This window comes from Trichomonas vaginalis, chromosome V (genome assembly GCF_026262505.1).
Source record: "Trichomonas vaginalis G3 chromosome V, whole genome shotgun sequence".
NCBI classification, from domain to species: Eukaryota; Parabasalia; order Trichomonadida; family Trichomonadidae; genus Trichomonas; species Trichomonas vaginalis.
In genome coordinates, this window is record NC_067207.1 from 1,408,219 (window position 1) to 1,430,989 (window position 22,771).

Sequence of the window (22,771 nt, forward strand, 5' to 3'; positions counted from 1 at the left end):
GCGAAGCCCATGAAGTCGTTTATTTTTGTCATTTATGATGTCATTTATGAGGTTATTTATAAAACTGCGATTGTTGAATTCAGCAATTGTGCTTCGATGTAGAGACAGTCCTTATGGTCTGGAGGTAAGAACACTGGGCAGTTATGGTCATGAGTGGAGAACATGTCTATCCAAAACTCACGATTGAAGCCAGTTAATTTATAGTATTTAGGGTTAGGAAGTGGTGAAGTTCTTGTATGACCAATGAACTCATTTTCAACGCCTTTGGCTATATTAGAGAAAAGAATAGCTTGCTTTCTATCCCAAATGCCAGGTGTTACAATCTTTGAAAATTCATTTTTCCTCGGAAGCATTGCATCATAATTGAAAACATTCTTGAAATCATCACTTGGTTCAGAGATTTGAAATCTTATACGTAATGGATTTTCTTTCTCTTTAGCGACTTCATTGAATGGTGAATATATAACAAACTGACAGTCATGTGTTCCATCTTCATTTTCATTAAATTCATAATGAAAGTCTATAAGTTGTGGCTGACTACCTTCTTCTTTCAGTTGTGCAAGAAACTCACGTAAAGGCTGTAAAGTTTGTACTTCAATGTTGAACTTTTTCTCGAACATCTCATTAAATGAAATCATACATTGTTGCAATGTTGTATCGTCTTTAAAGTATTTGTATATGTGAATGTTTTGGGCGCTTAAAGACTGTTCGTCATTTTCTATCTCGACTTGAAGTATAAAGTCAACTTTCCTAAATGCACGTGTTATATACATATTTGTTATGCCAATATATTTTTCTTCATTTATGTTCACAATCCAGTCTGTTGGAAACTTAAACGTTACTCTGTTCCCCTTTATTTTGACGTCAGGTTTTCACTACTGAACGCAACAGATAAAGGTATTTGTCTATACATTTAATTCGGATAAAAATAAACCATTTACTCTTTCTTTGCTTCAGCTTCTTCTCTAGCTTTTTTCGCCAGTAGTCTTGGGTTCTTTTGTCTTCCAGCAGCTAATGCAGCAAGTTGTTTTTCACTAAGTTTTCTCTTTGGTCTCTCTGGCTTTTGTTCTTGTTTTTGTTCCTTCAGTTCGGATAAAATTTGCTCACGAATTTCTTTCTTCAATGCTTCAACATCTATGACCCCTTGGGTCTTGTCCGTAGGGCTTGTCTGAGTCATTTGACTGCAGATAAAAAACAAAATTAAAACTTTAACCGATGTAAAATGAGCTTGTCAAAATCAGAGCGAGAGTCTATTATATTAAATGACGCAAGAGGAATACAACATCCTTTCTATTATGTAAGTCAGAGTAAAGATGGTAAAATATACGTAAGAAAAAGAAAGGTTCCATTAGCGAATGCAGAAAGCGACAACATTAAGGTGTATGGCAAGGGTGAAGTCCACGAAGTCCATGTTAAGCCTTCTATTCAAACTGAAAAGTCAATAGAACCAGAAGAAAAGAAGCCAGATGTACTTTCAATAACGAACCAAGAGCTTATTGCAAAGTTCGTGAATTTCATTGAAAAACAAACCGAGTCAAAGAATCCTGACCCGCCAGTGAAAGAAGTTGAGACAAAAGAGAATGTACAGTTCATTGAAAATGTCAAGAAACAACTTCCACCACGAATGCCAAGAAGAAGAGTGAGAATAATGAAGTAAATAGATATTTTTATCTGAAGTAAATACATGCAGAACGAACAGCTAAACGAATTTACTCCAGCAGAGCATATTCATCAGATTCGCTCATATTTCGATATCATAGACAATGCAGTTCAAATTGGTGACACTAATAGAAAATATTCTGACGCAAAGATTCCATCACAACCTGGAACTGCTAAAGATAACACATGGGTAACATTCAATCTCTCACCTCCTGGTGAAAATATGTTGGACCTTTACAATACATTCATTACGTATAAAATGGAAGGTCAATTTATTGTAGATAAAGAAATTGGTTCAGGTTCCAATAAAACAAACCCACCAGGATTTTGGATTGGTTTCGATGACGCTTTCTATGCAGTTGCTGGATATCAAATCCTTGCAAATGGTCGTATCGTATATTCTCAAGACAACGCAAGAGAAGAAGCATATATAACTTCAAACTCACAAACTACCGAACAAATAAAGAAAGTAGATGTTTTCTCAAAGACTCGACATGAAGATGTATGGAGTCATTCGGGAACATGCAGAACAGGACAAATTGTTAGTGGTCCAATTACAGCAGGAAAATCATTTGATTTTAAGCTTCGTTTAAGAATTCCTGTTAGAAGATTCCTTCCATTAGAAGCTATTCGATTTATTCCAGCTTTTGCAGGAAACATTCAGCTTAAAGTAAAGTTCAGTAGCGACGCCTTACAATGCACATCTATATCTGTAAATGATATCATTGCTTTCAATCCAACTCTTAAAGTTGCATTTGCTTCAGATTCAAATCCACCGACAAATAAATTTGTTCCATGGAATGAACCATTCACTATGATAACGAAGGCAGTAGAAGCTAGTGGAACAGTTACTATTACAACTGTAACCCAGCAACTATTTCGAACAAAGATGGATTTTAATGAATGTTTCATTCATCCAAGTCATTCTCTTTAGACCCTAACATTTATACAGAACTTGTAGAACATTATACAAACGAGGCTTTATGTTTTCCTGTTAAAGTTATGGATTGGATTCCTATGGACGGTTCATTCTCAAAGAATACAGATAGTTCAAGTGCAACATTTACAGCAGCTTATACGCCTATTAATGTTAAAAGTATTTGGGCACTATTTAGAAAGAAAGACAACTATTATGTTAATTTTGAGAACCCTAAGTTTAAATATCTTCAGCTTTCCATGGGAGCTTATGGAAATATGCCTGCAGAACCTGAAAAATCATATGGACCTGTATTTTATGAAATGGTTGCGAACGCCTGCAATACAAACAATGATATGATAGGATTTAATGAAGATGTTATGAGGTCATTGGTGGATGATGGTAGTGTGGAACATAAATGGGATAGCTATGACAACACACATTTCTTATGTGGTTTTCCAACAGAAGTGGACTTTTGCTTCCAGCAAGGTCAAACATCTACTGCTCCAATAACATACAAATTGTCTGTTAAAGGACCTATTGAACTAGCAACTGAAAACGTACCAAAGCCACTTATTGGATTTATGAGGGATTGTTGCTTTGCCATTCAGGTGCGTGCTAATGGAATCCCAATAATAAGATTAGATGACTATAACTTAGCTACGGACGACGTGAGGAATAAAGGATGAACGTTTATTTTTAAAGCTTATAAATGAGTTCTTCATCAAGCTCTCGTGAACCTTCACCATCTATGAAACAAACTTTACCAAACGATTATGGAGCACCTATTGAATATTTCTTACGAGCTGCACAATGGCAAAGAGCAGTCTCACCAAGGTTAGGTGTTCCACCAGCTCCTGTCAAAAATAGCATTTGGTCAAGTCCTTATATAAGATATGGTCTCCCACTAGGTTTGCTAGCTACAGCAGGAGCAGTTATGATGTTGAAAAGAAATAAAGCAAATGTTGTAAATAATACTGAAGTAGCTGAAGTTAAACAAACTCCAACACCTTCGCCAAAACCAACGCCTTCACAAGCAAAACCTTCAATGACTCCTGAACCTATGGAAGTACAAACTCCTGTTCAAAAGTCAACTCCTAAACCGACTCCAACATTTAAACCAGAACCTACTCCTCAAATAAATCGTAAAACTCCTGCGTTTCCTTACTGAAAAAATAACGTTATTTTTATTTAATATTAAAATTTTTATTTGATTGAAATGACGACTAAAGTCACTGAAGCAATGAAACAAAAGTTTTTGGTAGAATACATTAAATCAGGAGCGGTTCCAGAAGGTTTTTACGTTCATACTATGAAGGATGGTAGAGTTCAGTTTAGAAAGATAAAGCAACCATTAGATAAAGAAGGAATTTTGAGAAAGATTAAACTTCATGAGGACAACATTGCTGAACTTAAGAAGAAGCTAGAAGAGTTATAAAGCAATGAATTCAACAGGGTGAAAAAAGAGGTGAGATCTCACCACTTCACCTAAATTTATTTTTGTGCTATGTTTTCATACGTGTGAGGGTGGTGATATCATTAATTTTTAAGTTTATTTTTTATTTTATTTTTATTTTATTTTTATATAAATGACGAAAACTATTGAGATAACAAACTACAACGGTCATGAGTTCAAGAATTTGTTCTTCGTTCCTCGTGAAAATACATTCTATCAGATACGAGGGAGAAAGGGTAAAGTTAGTTTGAGCATTTATGAAGGAATGAAGAATGGAAAGTTTATACAAGCATACGATACAAACGGTAAACGTGTTTCATTAGCTTTGTCAAAACTTACTAACATTTATTTTGACAGTGACTTTGACTCTGACGATTGGAGTGACAGCAGCGATAGTGAAGAATATGAACTGTTGTGTGAAGCAAAGCAATGGGAAGAGTTGCAATACTTTTGTAAATGAGAACGTTTATTTTTTATAGTAGTAAAGTCGTTTGTGAAAACGTTAGTGAGGTGAAGTGGTTGGTGGTTTTGTAAATATTTAAGGTTAAGTTAGTGTTGTCGTTTGTGTTGTAAAATATACGTTAACGGTTTTGTAAATATTTAAGGTTAAGTGGTGTACGGAGGCGCGCAGTGCCTCAGTACACGACTTAGCCATACTAACTTTGAAAGGCGCCCCTATTTTCTGAACCGTTGTCGGTCCAGAAACAATAAGGGGCGCCAAATTCAATGAAGGCGGAAGCCGCAACGTTCGCTGTCGTCGCTGCCAGCATATCTTGTATTTGTATACACGCTAGGACTTTGCGGCTAAAATCGTCGATTATGCCATAAATATACTGGCCACGAACACCCCTAAAATAATGAACATCTGCGTGCCAGATAAGATTGGGTGAAAGCGCCCAATATCTTACTGCTGTTTCTGGCCCGGCATGCTCTAATCGCGTCTTGGTGAAATGATTTTCTTTGAAGTATCTGCGTACTTCTCTATAAGATACATCAATTTGTTGTAATTTCAAACGTTTCCATTGTTTTTGTTTGACCACAGGGAAAGGCCCAGTGGTCATGTATCACAGCAAGAGCTTTGATTTGGTCGTAGGGATTGACCCTACGACCTTTCTTGCCTTTAGGCAATGGGATATTCTGTAAGCTAAATTGATTTTGTAAAAAAGATTTTGAAACATCTAAATATTTGAAATCATTTGATTGAAGGGTTGGGGCGATGGGAACATGGGTGCAAGCTTCTTCCCATGTCATTTTACCTTCTTCAATCTGATTGGAAATACCAATTAGGTAAATTCGATCGACATACCCTTTGTAAGGATTCATTCTAATGAAGTACGTTAACAATCAAAATATTCTATAAGTGTCTAGTATGGAATTCAAAAGAATAATGAAAATGGTAACGTAAATAAACGTATTATGAAATAATTTATAATTAAAATGAAAAAAAGAAAAAATAATAAGTAAAGTGACTGGAAATGAAAATGAAAATCAGTGTACAGTTGTATTTTTTACTCGCTGTGAAACGTATTCGGTCATTTTTTTAAAAATTAATTTTTTGTTAGAGATAAGAGCTAAAACTCGGTAAACAACTTCTTTATGTCTAGAAAATTCTATCTTGCCTTTTATTTTTTTCTCGCTGTGAAACGTATTCGGTCTTTTTTTTAAAAATTAATTTTTTGTTAGAGATAAGAGCTAAAACTCGTAAACAACTTCTTTATGTCTAGAAAATTCTATCTTGCCTTTTATTTTTTTCTCGCTGTGAAACGTATTCGGTCATTTTTTTAAAAATTAATTTTTTGTTAGAGATAAGAGCTAAAACTCGGTAAACAACTTCTTTATGTCTAGAAAATTCTATCTTGCCTTTTATTTTTTTCTCGCTGTGAAACGTATTCGGTCATTTTTTAAAAATTAATTTTTGTTAGAGATAAGAGCTAAAACTCGGTAAACAACTTCTTTATGTCTAGAAAATTCTATCTTGCCTTTTATTTTTTTCTCGCTGTGAAACGTATTCGGTCTTTTTTTTAAAAATTAATTTTTTGTTAGAGATAAGAGCTAAAACTCGGTAAACAACTTCTTTATGTCTAGAAAATTCTATCTTGCCTTTTATTTTTTTCTCGCTGTGAAACGTATTCGGTCTTTTTTTTAAAAATTAATTTTTTGTTAGAGATAAGAGCTAAAACTCGGTAAACAACTTCTTTATGTCTAGAAAATTCTATCTTGCCTTTTATTTTTTTCTCGCTGTGAAACGTATTCGGTCATTTTTTTAAAAATTAATTTTTTGTTAGAGATAAGAGCTAAAACTCGGTAAACAACTTCTTTATGTCTAGAAAATTCTATCTTGCCTTTTATTTTTTTCTCGCTGTGAAACGTATTCGGTCTTTTTTTTAAAAATTAATTTTTTGTTAGAGATAAGAGCTAAAACTCGGTAAACAACTTCTTTATGTCTAGAAAATTCTATCTTGCCTTTTATTTTTTTCTCGCTGTGAAACGTATTCGGTCTTTTTTTTTAAAAATTAATTTTTTGTTAGAGATAAGAGCTAAAACTCGGTAAACAACTTCTTTATGTCTAGAAAATTCTATCTTGCCTTTTATTTTTTTCTCGCTGTGAAACGTATTCGGTCATTTTTTAAAAATTAATTTTTTGTTAGAGATAAGAGCTAAAACTCGGTAAACAACTTCTTTATGTCTAGAAAATTCTATCTTGCCTTTTATTTTTTTCTCGCTGTGAAACGTATTCGGTCTTTTTTTTAAAAATTAATTTTTTGTTAGAGATAAGAGCTAAAACTCGGTAAACAACTTCTTTATGTCTAGAAAATTCTATCTTGCCTTTTATTTTTTTCTCGCTGTGAAACGTATTCGGTCTTTTTTTTAAAAATTAATTTTTTGTTAGAGATAAGAGCTAAAACTCGGTAAACAACTTCTTTATGTCTAGAAATTCTATCTTGCCTTTTATTTTTTTCTCGCTGTGAAACGTATTCGGTCATTTTTTTAAAAATTAATTTTTTGTTAGAGATAAGAGCTAAAACTCGGTAAACAACTTCTTTATGTCTAGAAAATTCTATCTTGCCTTTTATTTTTTTCTCGCTGTGAAACGTATTCGGTCATTTTTTAAAAAATTAATTTTTTGTTAGAGATAAGAGCTAAAACTCGGTAAACAACTTCTTTATGTCTAGAAAATTCTATCTTGCCTTTTATTTTTTTCTCGCTGTGAAACGTATTCGGTCATTTTTTAAAAAATTAATTTTTTGTTAGAGATAAGAGCTAAAACTCGGTAAACAACTTCTTTATGTCTAAAAAATTCTATCTTGCCTTTTATTTTTTTCTCGCTGTGAAACGTATTCGGTCATTTTTTTAAAAATTAATTTTTTGTTAGAGATAAGAGCTAAAACTCGGTAAACAACTTCTTTATGTCTAGAAAATTCTATCTTGCCTTTTATTTTTTTCTCGCTGTGAAACGTATTCGGTCATTTTTTAAAAATTAATTTTTTGTTAGAGATAAGAGCTAAAACTCGGTAAACAACTTCTTTATGTCTAGAAAATTCTATCTTGCCTTTTATTTTTTTCTCGCTGTGAAACGTATTCGGTCATTTTTTTAAAAATTAATTTTTTGTTAGAGATAAGAGCTAAAACTCGGTAAACAACTTCTTTATGTCTAGAAAATTCTATCTTGCCTTTTATTTTTTTCTCGCTGTGAAACGTATTCGGTCATTTTTTTAAAAATTAATTTTTTGTTAGAGATAAGAGCTAAAACTCGGTAAACAACTTCTTTATGTCTAGAAAATTCTATCTTGCCTTTTATTTTTTTCTCGCTGTGAAACGTATTCGGTCATTTTTTAAAAAATTAATTTTTTGTTAGAGATAAGAGCTAAAACTCGGTAAACAACTTCTTTATGTCTAGAAAATTCTATCTTGCCTTTTATTTTTTTCTCGCTGTGAAACGTATTCGGTCATTTTTTAAAAAATTAATTTTTTGTTAGAGATAAGAGCTAAAACTCGGTAAACAACTTCTTTATGTCTAGAAAATTCTATCTTGCCTTTTATTTTTTTCTCGCTGTGAAACGTATTCGGTCATTTTTTAAAAATTAATTTTTTGTTAGAGATAAGAGCTAAAACTCGGTAAACAACTTCTTTATGTCTAGAAAATTCTATCTTGCCTTTTATTTTTTTCTCGCTGTGAAACGTATTCGGTCATTTTTTTAAAAATTAATTTTTTGTTAGAGATAAGAGCTAAAACTCGGTAAACAACTTCTTTATGTCTAGAAAATTCTATCTTGCCTTTTATTTTTTTCTCGCTGTGAAACGTATTCGGTCATTTTTTTTAAAATTAATTTTTTGTTAGAGATAAGAGCTAAAACTCGGTAAACAACTTCTTTATGTCTAGAAAATTCTATCTTGCCTTTTATTTTTTTCTCGCTGTGAAACGTATTCGGTCTTTTTTTTAAAAATTAATTTTTTGTTAGAGATAAGAGCTAAAACTCGGTAAACAACTTCTTTATGTCTAGAAAATTCTATCTTGCCTTTTATTTTTTTCTCGCTGTGAAACGTATTCGGTCTTTTTTTAAAAATTAATTTTTTGTTAGAGATAAGAGCTAAAACTCGGTAAACAACTTCTTTATGTCTAGAAAATTCTATCTTGCCTTTTATTTTTTTCTCGCTGTGAAACGTATTCGGTCTTTTTTTTAAAAATTAATTTTTTGTTAGAGATAAGAGCTAAAACTCGGTAAACAACTTCTTTATGTCTAGAAAATTCTATCTTGCCTTTTATTTTTTTCTCGCTGTGAAACGTATTCGGTCATTTTTTAAAAAATTAATTTTGTTAGAGATAAGAGCTAAAACTCGGTAAACAACTTCTTTATGTCTAGAAAATTCTATCTTGCCTTTTATTTTTTTTCTCGCTGTGAAACGTATTCGGTCTTTTTTTTAAAAATTAATTTTTTGTTAGAGATAAGAGCTAAAACTCGGTAAACAACTTCTTTATGTCTAGAAAATTCTATCTTGCCTTTTATTTTTTTTCTCGCTGTGAAACGTATTCGGTCTTTTTTTTAAAAATTAATTTTTTGTTAGAGATAAGAGCTAAAACTCGGTAAACAACTTCTTTATGTCTAGAAAATTCTATCTTGCCTTTTATTTTTTTCTCGCTGTGAAACGTATTCGGTCATTTTTTTAAAAATTAATTTTTTGTTAGAGATAAGAGCTAAAACTCGGTAAACAACTTCTTTATGTCTAGAAAATTCTATCTTGCCTTTTATTTTTTTCTCGCTGTGAAACGTATTCGGTCTTTTTTTTAAAAATTAATTTTTTGTTAGAGATAAGAGCTAAAACTCGGTAAACAACTTCTTTATGTCTAGAAAATTCTATCTTGCCTTTTATTTTTTTCTCGCTGTGAAACGTATTCGGTCTTTTTTTAAAAATTAATTTTTTGTTAGAGATAAGAGCTAAAACTCGGTAAACAACTTCTTTATGTCTAGAAAATTCTATCTTGCCTTTTATTTTTTTCTCGCTGTGAAACGTATTCGGTCTTTTTTTTAAAAATTAATTTTTTGTTAGAGATAAGAGCTAAAACTCGGTAAACAACTTCTTTATGTCTAGAAAATTCTATCTTGCCTTTTATTTTTTTCTCGCTGTGAAACGTATTCGGTCTTTTTTTAAAAATTAATTTTTTGTTAGAGATAAGAGCTAAAACTCGGTAAACAACTTCTTTATGTCTAGAAAATTCTATCTTGCCTTTTATTTTTTTCTCGCTGTGAAACGTATTCGGTCATTTTTTTTAAAAATTAATTTTTTGTTAGAGATAAGAGCTAAAACTCGGTAAACAACTTCTTTATGTCTAGAAAATTCTATCTTGCCTTTTATTTTTTTCTCGCTGTGAAACGTATTCGGTCATTTTTTAAAAAATTAATTTTTGTTAGAGATAAGAGCTAAAACTCGGTAAACAACTTCTTTATGTCTAGAAAATTCTATCTTGCCTTTTATTTTTTTCTCGCTGTGAAACGTATTCGGTCATTTTTTAAAAAATTAATTTTTTGTTAGAGATAAGAGCTAAAACTCGGTAAACAACTTCTTTATGTCTAAAAATTCTATCTTGCCTTTTATTTTTTTCTCGCTGTGAAACGTATTCGGTCATTTTTTTAAAAATTAATTTTTGTTAGAGATAAGAGCTAAAACTCGGTAAAACAACTTCTTTATGTCTAGAAAATTCTATCTTGCCTTTTATTTTTTTCTCGCTGTGAAACGTATTCGGTCATTTTTTTAAAAATTAATTTTTTGTTAGAGATAAGAGCTAAAACTCGGTAAACAACTTCTTTATGTCTAGAAATTCTATCTTGCCTTTTATTTTTTCTCGCTGTGAAACGTATTCGGTCATTTTTTTAAAAATTAATTTTTTGTTAGAGATAAGAGCTAAAACTCGGTAAACAACTTCTTTATGTCTAGAAAATTCTATCTTGCCTTTTATTTTTTCTCGCTGTGAAACGTATTCGGTCTTTTTTTTAAAAATTAATTTTTTGTTAGAGATAAGAGCTAAAACTCGGTAAACAACTTCTTTATGTCTAGAAAATTCTATCTTGCCTTTTATTTTTTTCTCGCTGTGAAACGTATTCGGTCTTTTTTTTAAAAATTAATTTTTTGTTAGAGATAAGAGCTAAAACTCGGTAAACAACTTCTTTATGTCTAGAAAATTCTATCTTGCCTTTTATTTTTTTCTCGCTGTGAAACGTATTCGGTCATTTTTTTAAAAATTAATTTTTTGTTAGAGATAAGAGCTAAAACTCGTAAACAACTTCTTTATGTCTAGAAAATTCTATCTTGCCTTTTATTTTTTTCTCGCTGTGAAACGTATTCGGTCATTTTTTAAAAATTAATTTTTTGTTAGAGATAAGAGCTAAAACTCGGTAAACAACTTCTTTATGTCTAGAAAATTCTATCTTGCCTTTTATTTTTTCTCGCTGTGAAACGTATTCGGTCATTTTTTTAAAAATTAATTTTTTGTTAGAGATAAGAGCTAAAACTCGGTAAACAACTTCTTTATGTCTAGAAAATTCTATCTTGCCTTTTATTTTTTTCTCGCTGTGAAACGTATTCGGTCATTTTTTTAAAAATTAATTTTTTGTTAGAGATAAGAGCTAAAACTCGGTAAACAACTTCTTTATGTCTAGAAAATTCTATCTTGCCTTTTATTTTTTCTCGCTGTGAAACGTATTCGGTCTTTTTTTTAAAAATTAATTTTTTGTTAGAGATAAGAGCTAAAACTCGGTAAACAACTTCTTTATGTCTAGAAAATTCTATCTTGCCTTTTATTTTTTTCTCGCTGTGAAACGTATTCGGTCTTTTTTTTAAAAATTAATTTTTTGTTAGAGATAAGAGCTAAAACTCGGTAAACAACTTCTTTATGTCTAGAAAATTCTATCTTGCCTTTTATTTTTTTCTCGCTGTGAAACGTATTCGGTCTTTTTTTTAAAAATTAATTTTTGTTAGAGATAAGAGCTAAAACTCGGTAAACAACTTCTTTATGTCTAGAAAATTCTATCTTGCCTTTTATTTTTTTCTCGCTGTGAAACGTATTCGGTCATTTTTTTTAAAAATTAATTTTTTGTTAGAGATAAGAGCTAAAACTCGGTAAACAACTTCTTTATGTCTAGAAAATTCTATCTTGCCTTTTATTTTTTTCTCGCTGTGAAACGTATTCGGTCTTTTTTTTAAAATTAATTTTTTGTTAGAGATAAGAGCTAAAACTCGGTAAACAACTTCTTTATGTCTAGAAATTCTATCTTGCCTTTTATTTTTTTCTCGCTGTGAAACGTATTCGGTCTTTTTTTTAAAAATTAATTTTTTGTTAGAGATAAGAGCTAAAACTCGGTAAACAACTTCTTTATGTCTAGAAAATTCTATCTTGCCTTTTATTTTTTTCTCGCTGTGAAACGTATTCGGTCTTTTTTTTAAAAATTAATTTTTTGTTAGAGATAAGAGCTAAAACTCGGTAAACAACTTCTTTATGTCTAGAAAATTCTATCTTGCCTTTTTATTTTTTTCTCGCTGTGAAACGTATTCGGTCATTTTTTTTAAAATTAATTTTTGTTAGAGATAAGAGCTAAAACTTTGCAGACAACTCCCCATGTCTAGCAAATTTAACATTCGTCCCCCATTTTTATATTTTGGTTTAGAATGTTCGAAAATGCGTAATATGGTCATTAATATTAATTGAAAAGAACCTTGAATTAATTCAATCTGATCTCACAAAATATTTTAAATTACAAACTTTGTAGTTTGAATAGATAATTAGTATTAAACTCAAATAACTAGTTTATTTTTGAATAAAAATTATTTGAATTTTTTCAATTTTGTGAATTTTCCTTCAAAAATCAAGTTTAAATATCTTATTTGCCATATAATTATAAATACAATGAAACATATTTGAAATTGAAAAGAATGACTTTTTCTGTTCTTTCAATCATTCAATTTGCATTTTGCAATATTGGATTTCTCATTAAATAGCTATTAAAAACAACAAGCAATTTAACTTACATTCAAATTTATTTGTGTTATATTCAATCTTCTCAAAACTTATAATTTTCGGCTATAGCATGATTATATGCTATATAATATAATAAACCTATAATAGTATCATTCTTTCAATTATTTGAAGAGACAACCGAAAAAATCTATTTTCGGTCTATAACATACGAAGTTTGATTTCGGTTTTGCAAAGGATTTCAATGAATCTGAGAAGACTTTACCAAAATTTGATATATAGGGAAAATACTAAAAATGATTTCGGAATGTTAATTCTCATCTTCTCAATTTTTCAAAAGGTGTGAAGTGAATTGTGAGGTTACTAACGTAATATTTATATAAATAAATCGGAATGTTTATTATATAAGTACCCCACGTGTTGTTTCAATAAGAAGAATTGCATTAAGTTAGAAAATATTTTTACAATAAAAAGAATATTCAAACAATGATAATCGTAAAGTACAATTGAAGTTAAGTGATGTCTATCACTTGTCCCATTTTGCCATTCAAAAAAATAATTTGAACAGATATGTCAAATAATACCTTTAGTACTATTTCACAATTGTATTAATGCGGTAAAAAAATAAAACTAATTCTTTCAAATTTTAAACCAGGAATGATTGTCCATTCAAATTTGATAAAGCGGACACTTTTCTGATTCACCTCACATTTGATTTATGGCTGTAAACGCTGCGGACTACTTCATATCGTTCCCAAAACTCTCTCAGTCTGAAGTCACTGCTGCTGCAGATCACTTCAATGCCCTCCAGGACAACGGAAAGATCAACGAAAACGCTATCATTCGTCTTTTCGGCGAATTAGGCCAGACAATCTCTGTTGCCCAAGCTAAAAAGGACATTGCCGACTACGATGCCGATGGTGATGGCACACTTAACTTCTCTGAATTCCTTACAATTTTCTCCGATGAAAAGGAAGGTAAGACATCTGATTTCTCAGAAGGCCTCAAGAAGCACGCTGCTATGATCAAGGTCACAGGCAAGGGTGGTGCTCAGAGATCCTATGCTCAGGAAGAAGTTACAGGTTTCGTTAATCACATCAACTCCTGCCTTGCTGATGATGAGGATCTTCAGCAGATTCTCCCAATCAACCCAGAAAATGACGATCTCTTCAAGAAGCTCGGCGATGGTCTCCTTCTCTGCAAGATGGTCAACCTTGCCCAGGCTGACACAATCGATGAGCGTGTTATTGTCAAGGGCAAGAAGCTCAACACATACTCTGCTGCTCAGAACATCGACCTCGCTCTTAACTCTGCTAAGTCCATCGGTATCTCCACAATCAACATCGGTAACACAGATATCCGTGATGGTACAGTCCACCTTGTTCTTGGTCTCACATGGCAGATTGTCCGTATGAGCCTTCTCAAGACAGTCAACCTTACAAACCACCCAGAACTTTTCCGTCTCCTTAAGCCAGGAGAGACACTCGCTGATCTCCTCAAGCTTTCCCCAGAACAGATCCTTCTTCGTTGGCTTAACTACCACCTTGAGAACGCTGGCTCAAAGCGTACAGCTAACAACTTCACAACAGATCTCTCCGACTCTGAGATCATGACAATCGTTCTCAACAAGGTCGCTCCAGAGTGCTGCACAATGAAGCCAATGAACGAGGATGATCCAATGCAGCGTGCTGAACTCATGCTTCAGGAAGCCGCTAAGATCGACTGCCGCAAGTTCGTCGGCCCACGCGAAATCGTTAAGGGCAACCAGCGCCTTAACCTCGCCTTCGTCGCTACAGTCTTCAACACACGCCCAGGCCTCGAAGCTCTTTCCGAGAAGGAACTCGCCGCTCTCGATGAAGCCCTCTTCGCTGCTGGTGGCACACGTCTTGAACGCCAGTACTGCCTTTGGATGAACTCCTGCGGTGTCGACCCATTCGTCTACAACCTTTACGACGGCATCGCTGACGGCCTTGTCCTCCTTCAGATGTTCGACAGAATCGAACCAGGATCTGTCGACTGGAAGAAGGCCAACAAGACAAAGCTCAACAAGTACAAATCTGTCGAGAACTGCAACTACTGCATTGAAATCGGCAAGAACCTCGGCCTTTCCCTCGTCGGTATCTCTGGTGCTGATATCAACGACGGAAACCAGAAGCTTTGCATGGCTCTCCTTTGGCAGATGATGCGTTACGACTACCTTAAGGTCTTCAAGAAGCTCGGTGGTGGCGCTCGTATCAAGGATGAACAGATCGTCAAATGGGCTAACGACAAGCTCGAGGGCAAGTGCCACATCGACTCCTTCAAGGATGTCACAATCAAGACATCCCGCCCAATCCTCCACCTTATCGACCTTCTCAAGCCAGATAAGGTTGACTGGTCCATCGTTATGGACTCTGAGGAAGATGCTGACCTCCTCAAGAACGCTCGCTACGTTCTTTCTATGGTCCGTATGTTCGGTGGCACTGTTTATGCTCTTCCAGAAGATATCCTTGAGGTTAACCCACAGATGGTCATGACTGTCTATGCCTCTCTTATGGCCATGGATCAATAAGCATACAATAATTTTAATCACTAAACGGTTATATTTCAATTCGAAAATATTTATAAATCGCATCATTTTTATTTACATCTCATTTTTGGTAAATTTGTAAACTGTTTACATGTCAAAAAATATTACTGACTAACATAATGAAATTCACTAATTATTAGTAACTAACATTCGAAATGAATCTGTTGTTATGTAATATCTCATGGTATTATAGCTTTTATATGGCGTATGATACATAGCAATTTGCTAATTCTTTATAATCTAATTTGTAATTAGAGGAAATCTTATAATTTTAAAAAAAATACAGCGCAAACTATCCTATCCCTTTCTAACTATCACTCATGTATAATGTCATTCAGGAAAATCTATCAATTTTGATAAAGTTGAAATTTGATTACACCTTAGTTTGGAAAATTTGTCATCAGGAAGATTATTTTTACTGTACATAGGCCAGCAATTTTTGATCCAAAATAAAAAATATAAAAAGGTGATCGGGCACAATACAAAAAAATTGATCGGGCCCATCACTTTTCAGAACGATGAAATTTGAAAACGATGAAAATTTCTATAGAATTTGAGGTGCTCTGTTTATTTGCTTTTTTAAATAATGACTCTTCAGCATCCTGACTCTTGCAAGGGAGGAAACACAATCCCAGTCGATAAGGACGGTCGCCCATACCACTTTGGTGCCAACAAGGATGAAGTTTCCAACGAGTTCCTCATCACATCAGATTACTACTTGGCCGAGCAGATTTCAAAGCTCTTCGAAGAGAAGGAGCCATTCTGCTTCCGTTCTAACCGTGGCTACACAACATTCACAGGCCATTACAAGGGCAAGCGCCTTTCTATCTGCGCTTTCGGCATTGGCTTCGCTATGATCGATTTCCTTGTCCGTGAAGTTCGCACAATCACAAAGGGCAAGCTTACATTCATCGCGCTTGGTGCTGCTCCTTCTCCAGCCGGACATGCACTCGGCACAGCCATCAATATCAAGGATGCTGTCGCTTACGAGCTTGATTTCAACACATTCAACGCTGAGAACCCAACACCATACCGTTTCTTCAAGAAACCAGTTCCAGCTGATGAAACTTTATTCAATGCTCTTAACGAAGGACTTAAGGCTGCCAACATTCCACATGTTGAGGGCAGAGTCGCTTCAAATCCATCCTTCATTTCTGGTGTTAACTCAGCAGATATCAACGGATTCAACTTCAAGAAGGAAGGATTACTCCAGAAGGTCGAAGCTGAACTTGGCAAGATTGATACACTCGAAATGGATACATATCCACTCTACTGGACAGCTCTTCGTGAGGTTAACCACGATATCAAGACAGCTGCCATCTCTATCGTTAACTCAGACGCAAATGGACACGCTCTTCCTGTCGAGGAACTCCGCAAGCGCCAGGTCGAGGTTGCTGCTGTTATCCTCGAGCAGCTTGGCAAGCTCCAATAAAAAATTAACCAAAAATTTTTAAAGAGAATACATTCGAAATAAGAAATCTTTTACATTTTTACTTTCTGATTTTGTTACTATATGTTTTATAATGAAATTTTCTCTTTTTTGCATTAAGATTTACAAATTAAAGAGTAATTAGCCTTTCGGACATAAAGTATCATTAAAAATGACAGGCTCACAAGCCGAGGATCTGTTACTTAGGTGTAAATGATGAGCGAATACTGATGAAATTGTTTCAATATTCCTTATTACATATTGAATCATGTGCTTTGATAGAGACACATTCTATGGTGAGAGTTTTATAACATTTTCTAATTGTTAATAAACCTATAGTTTGTGAAATTGGCATAATTTATTCCAATGAATGAGTAAATCAATAAATTCAAGCAATAATTTTAAAAGAATCATGAGATAATCTTGAAATTTTGATCAAATACTTATCCAGATGAATGAAATCCATAAAGATTAATAGATCGTTTTTTTAAATATTTCTTTAAATATAAAGATTTATAAATCAAAATGACAAGTATGAATAATTATGTTCATCTACCGATTTAGTTTTATGCCTTTATTCTCCAAAAAAATTTCAAAATTGATTTTTTGATGAAAAAGTCAACATTTTTTGAGTTCATTATTTTCCTTTTCTGAAAAATTTGATAATTCGGTTCCCCTAAACTCCACATGGATAAATGAGTTGAAGCTATTTCTTAAGGGAATATAGGGCAAACCCAAATTTTAGCTAAAAGTGACAGGAAAAAAAAACGTTTAGTATTAAAAAAAAAGACCGATGAGAGCTTCGTTCGAAATATAGAGGGAACTGAGAATGCGCAACCATTCTCAGGGAATATTGGATGCTATTCCTGTTCCCTCTGTATGGAAAATTGAGGTTTTCAAAGGGAGTTAAAATAATATCAAATTTATACTAATTTACTTCAAAATACAAAAGTATTTGACAGCTGAAATTAGTTACTTTAGCAAGCCTATCAATACCCTTTTATGATTATTGTTACTTTTTCGAAATAAAAGTAAAAACAAATTTATACTAATTTACTTCAAAATACAAAAGTATTTGACAGCTAAAATTAGTTACTTTAGCAAGCCTATCAATACCCTTTTACGATTATTGTTACTTTTTCGAAATAAAAGTAAAAACAAATTTATACTAATTTACTTCAAAATACAAAAGTATTTGACAGCTAAAATTAGTTACTTTAGCAAGCCTATCAATACCCTTTTACGATTATTGTTACTTTTTCGAAATAAAAGTAAAAACAAATTTATACTAATTTACTTCAAAATACAAAAGTATTTGACAGCTAAAATTAGTTACTTTAGCAAGCCTATCAATACCCTTTTACGATTATTGTTACTTTTTCGAAATAAAATAAATTTATTATCAAAAACCTTTTTTTTCTTAGTAAAAATAAACGAAATTTTTTACCTTATGAACTTTTGATGGAAATATACAAATTTAAAATAATAAAGAAAGCCGCGAGCGAAGCGATCGGCTTAGTTCGAAGATTTTGATTCAAATCTTTGCTGATCTGTAATTCGCGGAAGCCGCGAGCGAATCGAGCGGCTTAGGTCTAAGATTTTGATTCAAATCTTTGCTTATATTCCTTAAATTCTTTATGAAACTCGCAACAGTTCCATAAAAAATTTTAAATTCTAAACTGTCGAAATTACCGATCGGTAATCACACCCTTCACGGGTGTGTCACTTTTTACAGGTGTGTCACTTTTAGCTAAAATTACCCCTACTCAATTGAGAGCTGCGAGAAAAAAATTTACAAAATGTCAGGTAAGGATTTGAGCGAGTTGCAGTTAACAGTTCCCCAATTCGAAGAGCTGGCCTCAAAACTTTCCGAGCCTGGCACAGATTTTGAAATGTACCATACAATTTTACAAGAATATAAATGCACTTTATATCCAGTGGAGATTCTGGAACCGATCATTACAGGATCACAGAATATCTATGCCCGAATTCAAATTCTTAACATTCTCAAAGAAATATTATCACGAATTTGGGATTTAATCGATTCCGGAAAGAAATCAAAGCTCAAAACGTTTTTTTTCAATGCTGTAGCCACAATCGAGTATGGTCCTGACAATGATCCCGAATCATCTTTTGAAATATCATGCCTTATTGAAATACTTAAAAAAGAATGGGCGGATGACTGGCCAGAATTCTCACGACTTCTAATCCAACGAGCAAAAGCAGACCAAGGCGCTCCTATCAACTGCATCAATTTGTTTAAATTTCTTACAGAAGATATCAAAGAAACCATAAACTCAGGTATTCCAATACTGAGGCATCGCGAACTCGAAAAAGCCATAATTAACGACTCCCCGCTGATCATCTCATATATTTCTGATATTCTGACTGAAACAACAGACCCAATTTTGATTAAATCGGGTTTTGAGTGTTTAAAAGTCATGTTGAAGTATACGAACGTGGCAATCGTTACTAACCAGGTTTTCATTAATTCCATCAAAAACCTATTCGCAAACGACCTTTTTAAAGACCCGATTTTGAGTTGTTTTGCAGTTATACCGAAAACGAAATACCAAGACTTACAATTACCCAAAATTGTTGAAGGATCGTTTTCATTCATGTTTGAACTCCTTTCTTCTTGGATTGACGATAATTTTAATTTTTACGAATTTTGTAAATCGGAAACCGACTTACCGCATTCACTTTCTCTCTGCCTAACTGAATACCTGAGGTATGGACAATACAGAATACTACTCTATATTACGTATAATCAAACTCCTTTTTATCCGATATTTCAGTGGTTGCTGAACCTCTTCGCTTTCTCTCAGGTTCCAACATACGACATCTGCTTGGAATTCTGGGAGGAAATTACAAAGCAAATGGTCCGAGATTCATCTGAAATTCGATTATCAAAACACCTTATTCACGCTTTGATCAAAATTGCAGTTGAAAAGGTTACACCACCTCCACAATTCCCATTCAAACAATATGATACAAACGAAATGCTGTTTAACGCTCTTACAAGTTTAATTCACAATTTATCTATAATAGATTCAGAATTTATCACAAAGGTTGTTACAGAAGCAATCATGCATCAATCAGGCGAAGAACTTTTCTGCAGAGCTTTCGCTTTTGGTGCAATGAGCTGCGCATTACCAGAACCACTCAAAATAGAGACAGCACATGGAATTTTACAGCACTTACTTACGAAAGCAACCGAATTACAGGACTTTGCAATAAGTTTGCTCATTGTTGCCCCTCAATTTGTTCAATATCTCAAAAATAATTTGGAAATGCTACAACTTCTACTGAAATATACAGTTGAATGGCCACTAGGAGCCACAGATTCGCCTGAATTTCAGTTATTCAGCATTTCCGCGTTAGATAAAATTTGTTCTTCGATTCCACAGCAATGTTTGCAATGTGGAGCCCTAGAAATCATTAATAACTCATCCCAGATTGCTTCTGGTATATGTCCGGAGTGCCATCCTCCACTTTTCCATGCAATAACTTCGATAATTCACGCAGCTCCTTCTTCTGAGAAAAACAGCCTCATAGATGCAGGATATGCCTTTACTACATCGAATTGGAACGAGGCTGTTCAGAATTTGGACACAATTGAACCTTTAATTTTCAAATTTTCTGTTTTGAGCCTTTCAGAAATCATTGCAATCAATGATCCCGACATGAAAGACCTTATTAGGTCCATTACAAGCAACGTCATGGATGTCTTCCATTCAATACCTTCCGATGACAATCCAAGAAACAGACAATTCAGAGACGCAATTTTTGAATTCTTTGAAAAAGTGGCAGCAAAAAGTGACACCGATTTAGCCGGGGATGTTGTTTCATGCATTGTACAAGATTACTCGGAATCGTATATTAGCTATAGGTATCCACAGGCCTTAAGGTGCTTTGCTACCTTTGTTAGAAAAGTTACAGTTGACAATGATCTTACATTAAACTTATGCGCTGAAGTTATTACTTCAACGGCCGAGACAATCATCGATTCAGGTGAAGAATGCCCTGATGTTGAGATCTCTGTCTTCGAATTAATCAAAGCTGCCGTTGCATGCGCTTCATCTCTTGAAGTCTTTGATACAGCACTTTGCTTACCACTAGAACAAGTCGTAGAGTGGGGACTTGGTCGAAAGAACACACAAACAGTCTCCGCAGCCTTGAATACGATATGTTTGATCGTAGATTCACCTGATAACCCGTTTTCTCTTGCATTTCTGAACCAGTACTTCCTACAACTATGCGGATCCATCATCGAAGCGATGATTCCGACGATGGATATGGCACTTTTGACTCAATTCACTCGTACAATGCATTCCATGATGAGTTTGCAGAGCAGGGTCGGTGTAGAAGACGATTCTCTCACAGAAGCTCTTGCAGGAAGAATCCAAGAGATTGCTCAAGATATCGACCAAAATATCATCCAGGATTTCGCAGGCGCCATCGTTTCTGACTACGTAGACATCGAAAAACTACAGACACACATGGTAGAGCTTGTAAATGAGCTGAGATGCGTTGTTTTCAAGAATGAAATAATGAGACAACAATACGGCCTTGAAGGAGGCTTTTTACTCAGTGCTCCTTATTTGGTTAACATCGGATCTGTTCCTGAGATCCAAGAATTTTGATATTTTTATTTTTTTGTTTGATTTTTTGCGAATTTTTTTAAGTTTCTTTTATTTACTTTCTTTGTTTGTTCGGAATAAATTTTTGTTGTTCTTTAAGTGTTGTTTTATATCAAATTAACAAATTTCAAACAATTTTTGTTTTTTTATTTAACTAATATGAAAAGACTACATAGTTTTATTAGGTTAAGCTATGTCATCTCTATCATTACTAAGTATTACTTCATATATCAAATCAAATATTAAATTTTGAATATCCTATGATTGAAGCTAATGCCTATAAGTTTTTAATCCTCAAACTTATTTGTGATGATCAAATGCTTCATTCTATCTCTAAATGTTATATTCATGAAGAATGATTTGATAATTGCATTTTCTAATGAATATCATTGAAGATTTTTTAGATTCATAAAGGTATCCGATCATTTTGGACTAAAATTTCATTAATTTTTGAAATTTTTTTGTTGAGATTTCAATGAATGTTGGAAAATCCAGAGAATTATTTACGCATTACACTCCTTAAGGAGGTAGCAAATTTTTATTAACTAACAAGAGATAGGATTGTCATCGCACTTAAATTTAAATTTAAAATACGATGAAATCAGCGAAATCGCCTACAACAGTATCATCCTCGATGCTGTTGTTAAAATAAAAGTCCATTTCTGAATAAGCTTTATTCATTTCTGGAACAGTAATTGCGGTTTCAATATTTGGAATTGAAGGAAGAGGAGCTGAAGGTACAACTGCTGGTTGCTGATATGTCTGAACAGATTTGATGTAATCTGCGATGCTTAAGCTTTCCGGCAAACAAGAAATTTTCTTGGTGTGATGTGGCTTCAGTTCTTTCTTGTTGACTTTGATGAGCTCTCCCCTTTGATCGAGTTCGAAAAATGTCTCGTCTTCAGGACCCTGGAATGTAACCCACTTAGCTTTCACGCGATAAGTTGGTCTTCCAGCTTTCATCAGAAGTGAAATTAACTTGATCAAAAATTTTTAGAGTTCAAAATTTTTATTGAAAAAAATTATTATGGAATTCAATTAAACCGCAAATCATGACAAAAATGTGACACAACATCATATAGTTATGAGTTATTCTTATATATTATTGCAAAATTTTGCCTTGATAACGCAAAAGTGACAATTTAAATTTTATCATTAACCAGGACAAACATTTGCAGCAGTATTTTCTATTCATTGTCACTGACCACGCAGCCACGTAATATCGAAATTCTGTCCTAAGTCTTTGAACTCATACTTCTTAAAAAGAATGCTTTTTTGTTTAAAATTCAAACGAAGTTTCATTGACCAAACATTGGTCAGTTCATTACATTTGTTAAAACGAGTCATGCTTAAATTCATACCATATGGCTTTATTTCTTTTTTCTTTCTACAATATTGACTTATTCCTTTGGTGAAAGATCATTATCATTATCAGTGAATGTAATATAGTACTACTAGCTAAAAAATCAATTAAATATTCCTTGATTTACAACTTTATATTGAGTTGATTTGACGTTTTCTTGTTTTAAACGTTTTTTATTTGCAGATTTAGCAACACATGTCAATCTATGTATTAGAACTATTGAATTTAATTTAAAATGTATTGGTTTAAAAACAATACAGATTAAATGA

General features: G+C 33.2%; 11 protein-coding genes across 11 annotated transcripts, besides 6 other annotated features; 8 read left to right on the forward strand and 3 right to left on the reverse strand.

Annotated features, from left to right (window-relative positions):
* Nucleotides 1-4,693: part of a mobile genetic element that runs on past the window's edge.
* TVAGG3_0260700 (uncharacterized protein) lies at nucleotides 57-773 on the reverse strand (the record flags this gene model as incomplete). The annotated part of the gene is made up of 1 exon (XM_001281949.1): nucleotides 57-773. The coding sequence occupies one exon, from the start codon at nucleotides 771-773 to the stop codon at nucleotides 57-59; it is 717 nt and encodes a 238-aa protein (XP_001281950.1).
* Nucleotides 938-1,177, reverse strand: TVAGG3_0260710 (uncharacterized protein; the record flags this gene model as incomplete). The annotated part of the gene is made up of 1 exon (XM_051228341.1): nucleotides 938-1,177. The coding sequence occupies one exon, from the start codon at nucleotides 1,175-1,177 to the stop codon at nucleotides 938-940; it is 240 nt and encodes a 79-aa protein (XP_051098071.1).
* TVAGG3_0260720 (uncharacterized protein) lies at nucleotides 1,223-1,657 on the forward strand (the record flags this gene model as incomplete). Its single annotated transcript, XM_001321823.2, has 1 exon — nucleotides 1,223-1,657. The coding sequence occupies one exon, from the start codon at nucleotides 1,223-1,225 to the stop codon at nucleotides 1,655-1,657; it is 435 nt and encodes a 144-aa protein (XP_001321858.2).
* TVAGG3_0260730 (uncharacterized protein) lies at nucleotides 1,685-2,564 on the forward strand (the record flags this gene model as incomplete). Its single annotated transcript, XM_051228342.1, has 1 exon — nucleotides 1,685-2,564. A coding segment is annotated over one exon (880 nt), but the record flags the coding sequence as incomplete, so codon positions are not given.
* On the forward strand, nucleotides 3,327-3,746 carry TVAGG3_0260740 (repellent protein 1 family; the record flags this gene model as incomplete). Its single annotated transcript, XM_001326268.1, has 1 exon — nucleotides 3,327-3,746. The coding sequence occupies one exon, from the start codon at nucleotides 3,327-3,329 to the stop codon at nucleotides 3,744-3,746; it is 420 nt and encodes a 139-aa protein (XP_001326303.1).
* On the forward strand, nucleotides 3,795-4,013 carry TVAGG3_0260750 (uncharacterized protein; the record flags this gene model as incomplete). Its single annotated transcript, XM_001326269.1, has 1 exon — nucleotides 3,795-4,013. One exon carries the CDS (start codon nucleotides 3,795-3,797, stop codon nucleotides 4,011-4,013), a length of 219 nt encoding a protein of 72 aa, XP_001326304.1.
* On the forward strand, nucleotides 4,165-4,491 carry TVAGG3_0260760 (uncharacterized protein; the record flags this gene model as incomplete). The annotated part of the gene is made up of 1 exon (XM_001326270.1): nucleotides 4,165-4,491. The coding sequence occupies one exon, from the start codon at nucleotides 4,165-4,167 to the stop codon at nucleotides 4,489-4,491; it is 327 nt and encodes a 108-aa protein (XP_001326305.1).
* Nucleotides 4,694-11,867: 7,174 nt separating the features above from the next.
* Nucleotides 11,868-12,706: a mobile genetic element.
* Nucleotides 11,868-12,706: a terminal%2Cinverted (terminal inverted repeat of Banshee-A1 transposon ID:TVAGG3_0260770).
* Nucleotides 12,707-13,205: 499 nt separating this feature from the next.
* On the forward strand, nucleotides 13,206-15,097 carry TVAGG3_0260780 (fimbrin/plastin family; the record flags this gene model as incomplete). The annotated part of the gene is made up of 1 exon (XM_001326271.2): nucleotides 13,217-15,049. The coding sequence occupies one exon, from the start codon at nucleotides 13,217-13,219 to the stop codon at nucleotides 15,047-15,049; it is 1,833 nt and encodes a 610-aa protein (XP_001326306.1).
* A 535-nt stretch (nucleotides 15,098-15,632) lies between these two features.
* Nucleotides 15,633-16,542, forward strand: TVAGG3_0260790 (uridine phosphorylase family; the record flags this gene model as incomplete). Its single annotated transcript, XM_001326272.2, has 1 exon — nucleotides 15,654-16,499. One exon carries the CDS (start codon nucleotides 15,654-15,656, stop codon nucleotides 16,497-16,499), a length of 846 nt encoding a protein of 281 aa, XP_001326307.1.
* A 681-nt stretch (nucleotides 16,543-17,223) lies between these two features.
* Nucleotides 17,224-17,253: a terminal%2Cinverted (terminal inverted repeat of MuDR-3_TvMULE3 transposon ID:TVAGG3_0260800).
* Nucleotides 17,224-18,264: a mobile genetic element.
* Nucleotides 18,235-18,264: a terminal%2Cinverted (terminal inverted repeat of MuDR-3_TvMULE3 transposon ID:TVAGG3_0260800).
* A 26-nt stretch (nucleotides 18,265-18,290) lies between these two features.
* TVAGG3_0260810 (nuclear export signal receptor protein) lies at nucleotides 18,291-21,213 on the forward strand (the record flags this gene model as incomplete). The annotated part of the gene is made up of 1 exon (XM_001326273.1): nucleotides 18,296-21,142. The coding sequence occupies one exon, from the start codon at nucleotides 18,296-18,298 to the stop codon at nucleotides 21,140-21,142; it is 2,847 nt and encodes a 948-aa protein (XP_001326308.1).
* Nucleotides 21,214-21,644: 431 nt separating this feature from the next.
* On the reverse strand, nucleotides 21,645-22,132 carry TVAGG3_0260820 (uncharacterized protein; the record flags this gene model as incomplete). Its single annotated transcript, XM_001326274.2, has 1 exon — nucleotides 21,725-22,102. One exon carries the CDS (start codon nucleotides 22,100-22,102, stop codon nucleotides 21,725-21,727), a length of 378 nt encoding a protein of 125 aa, XP_001326309.1.
* Nucleotides 22,133-22,771: the final 639 nt, after the last annotated feature.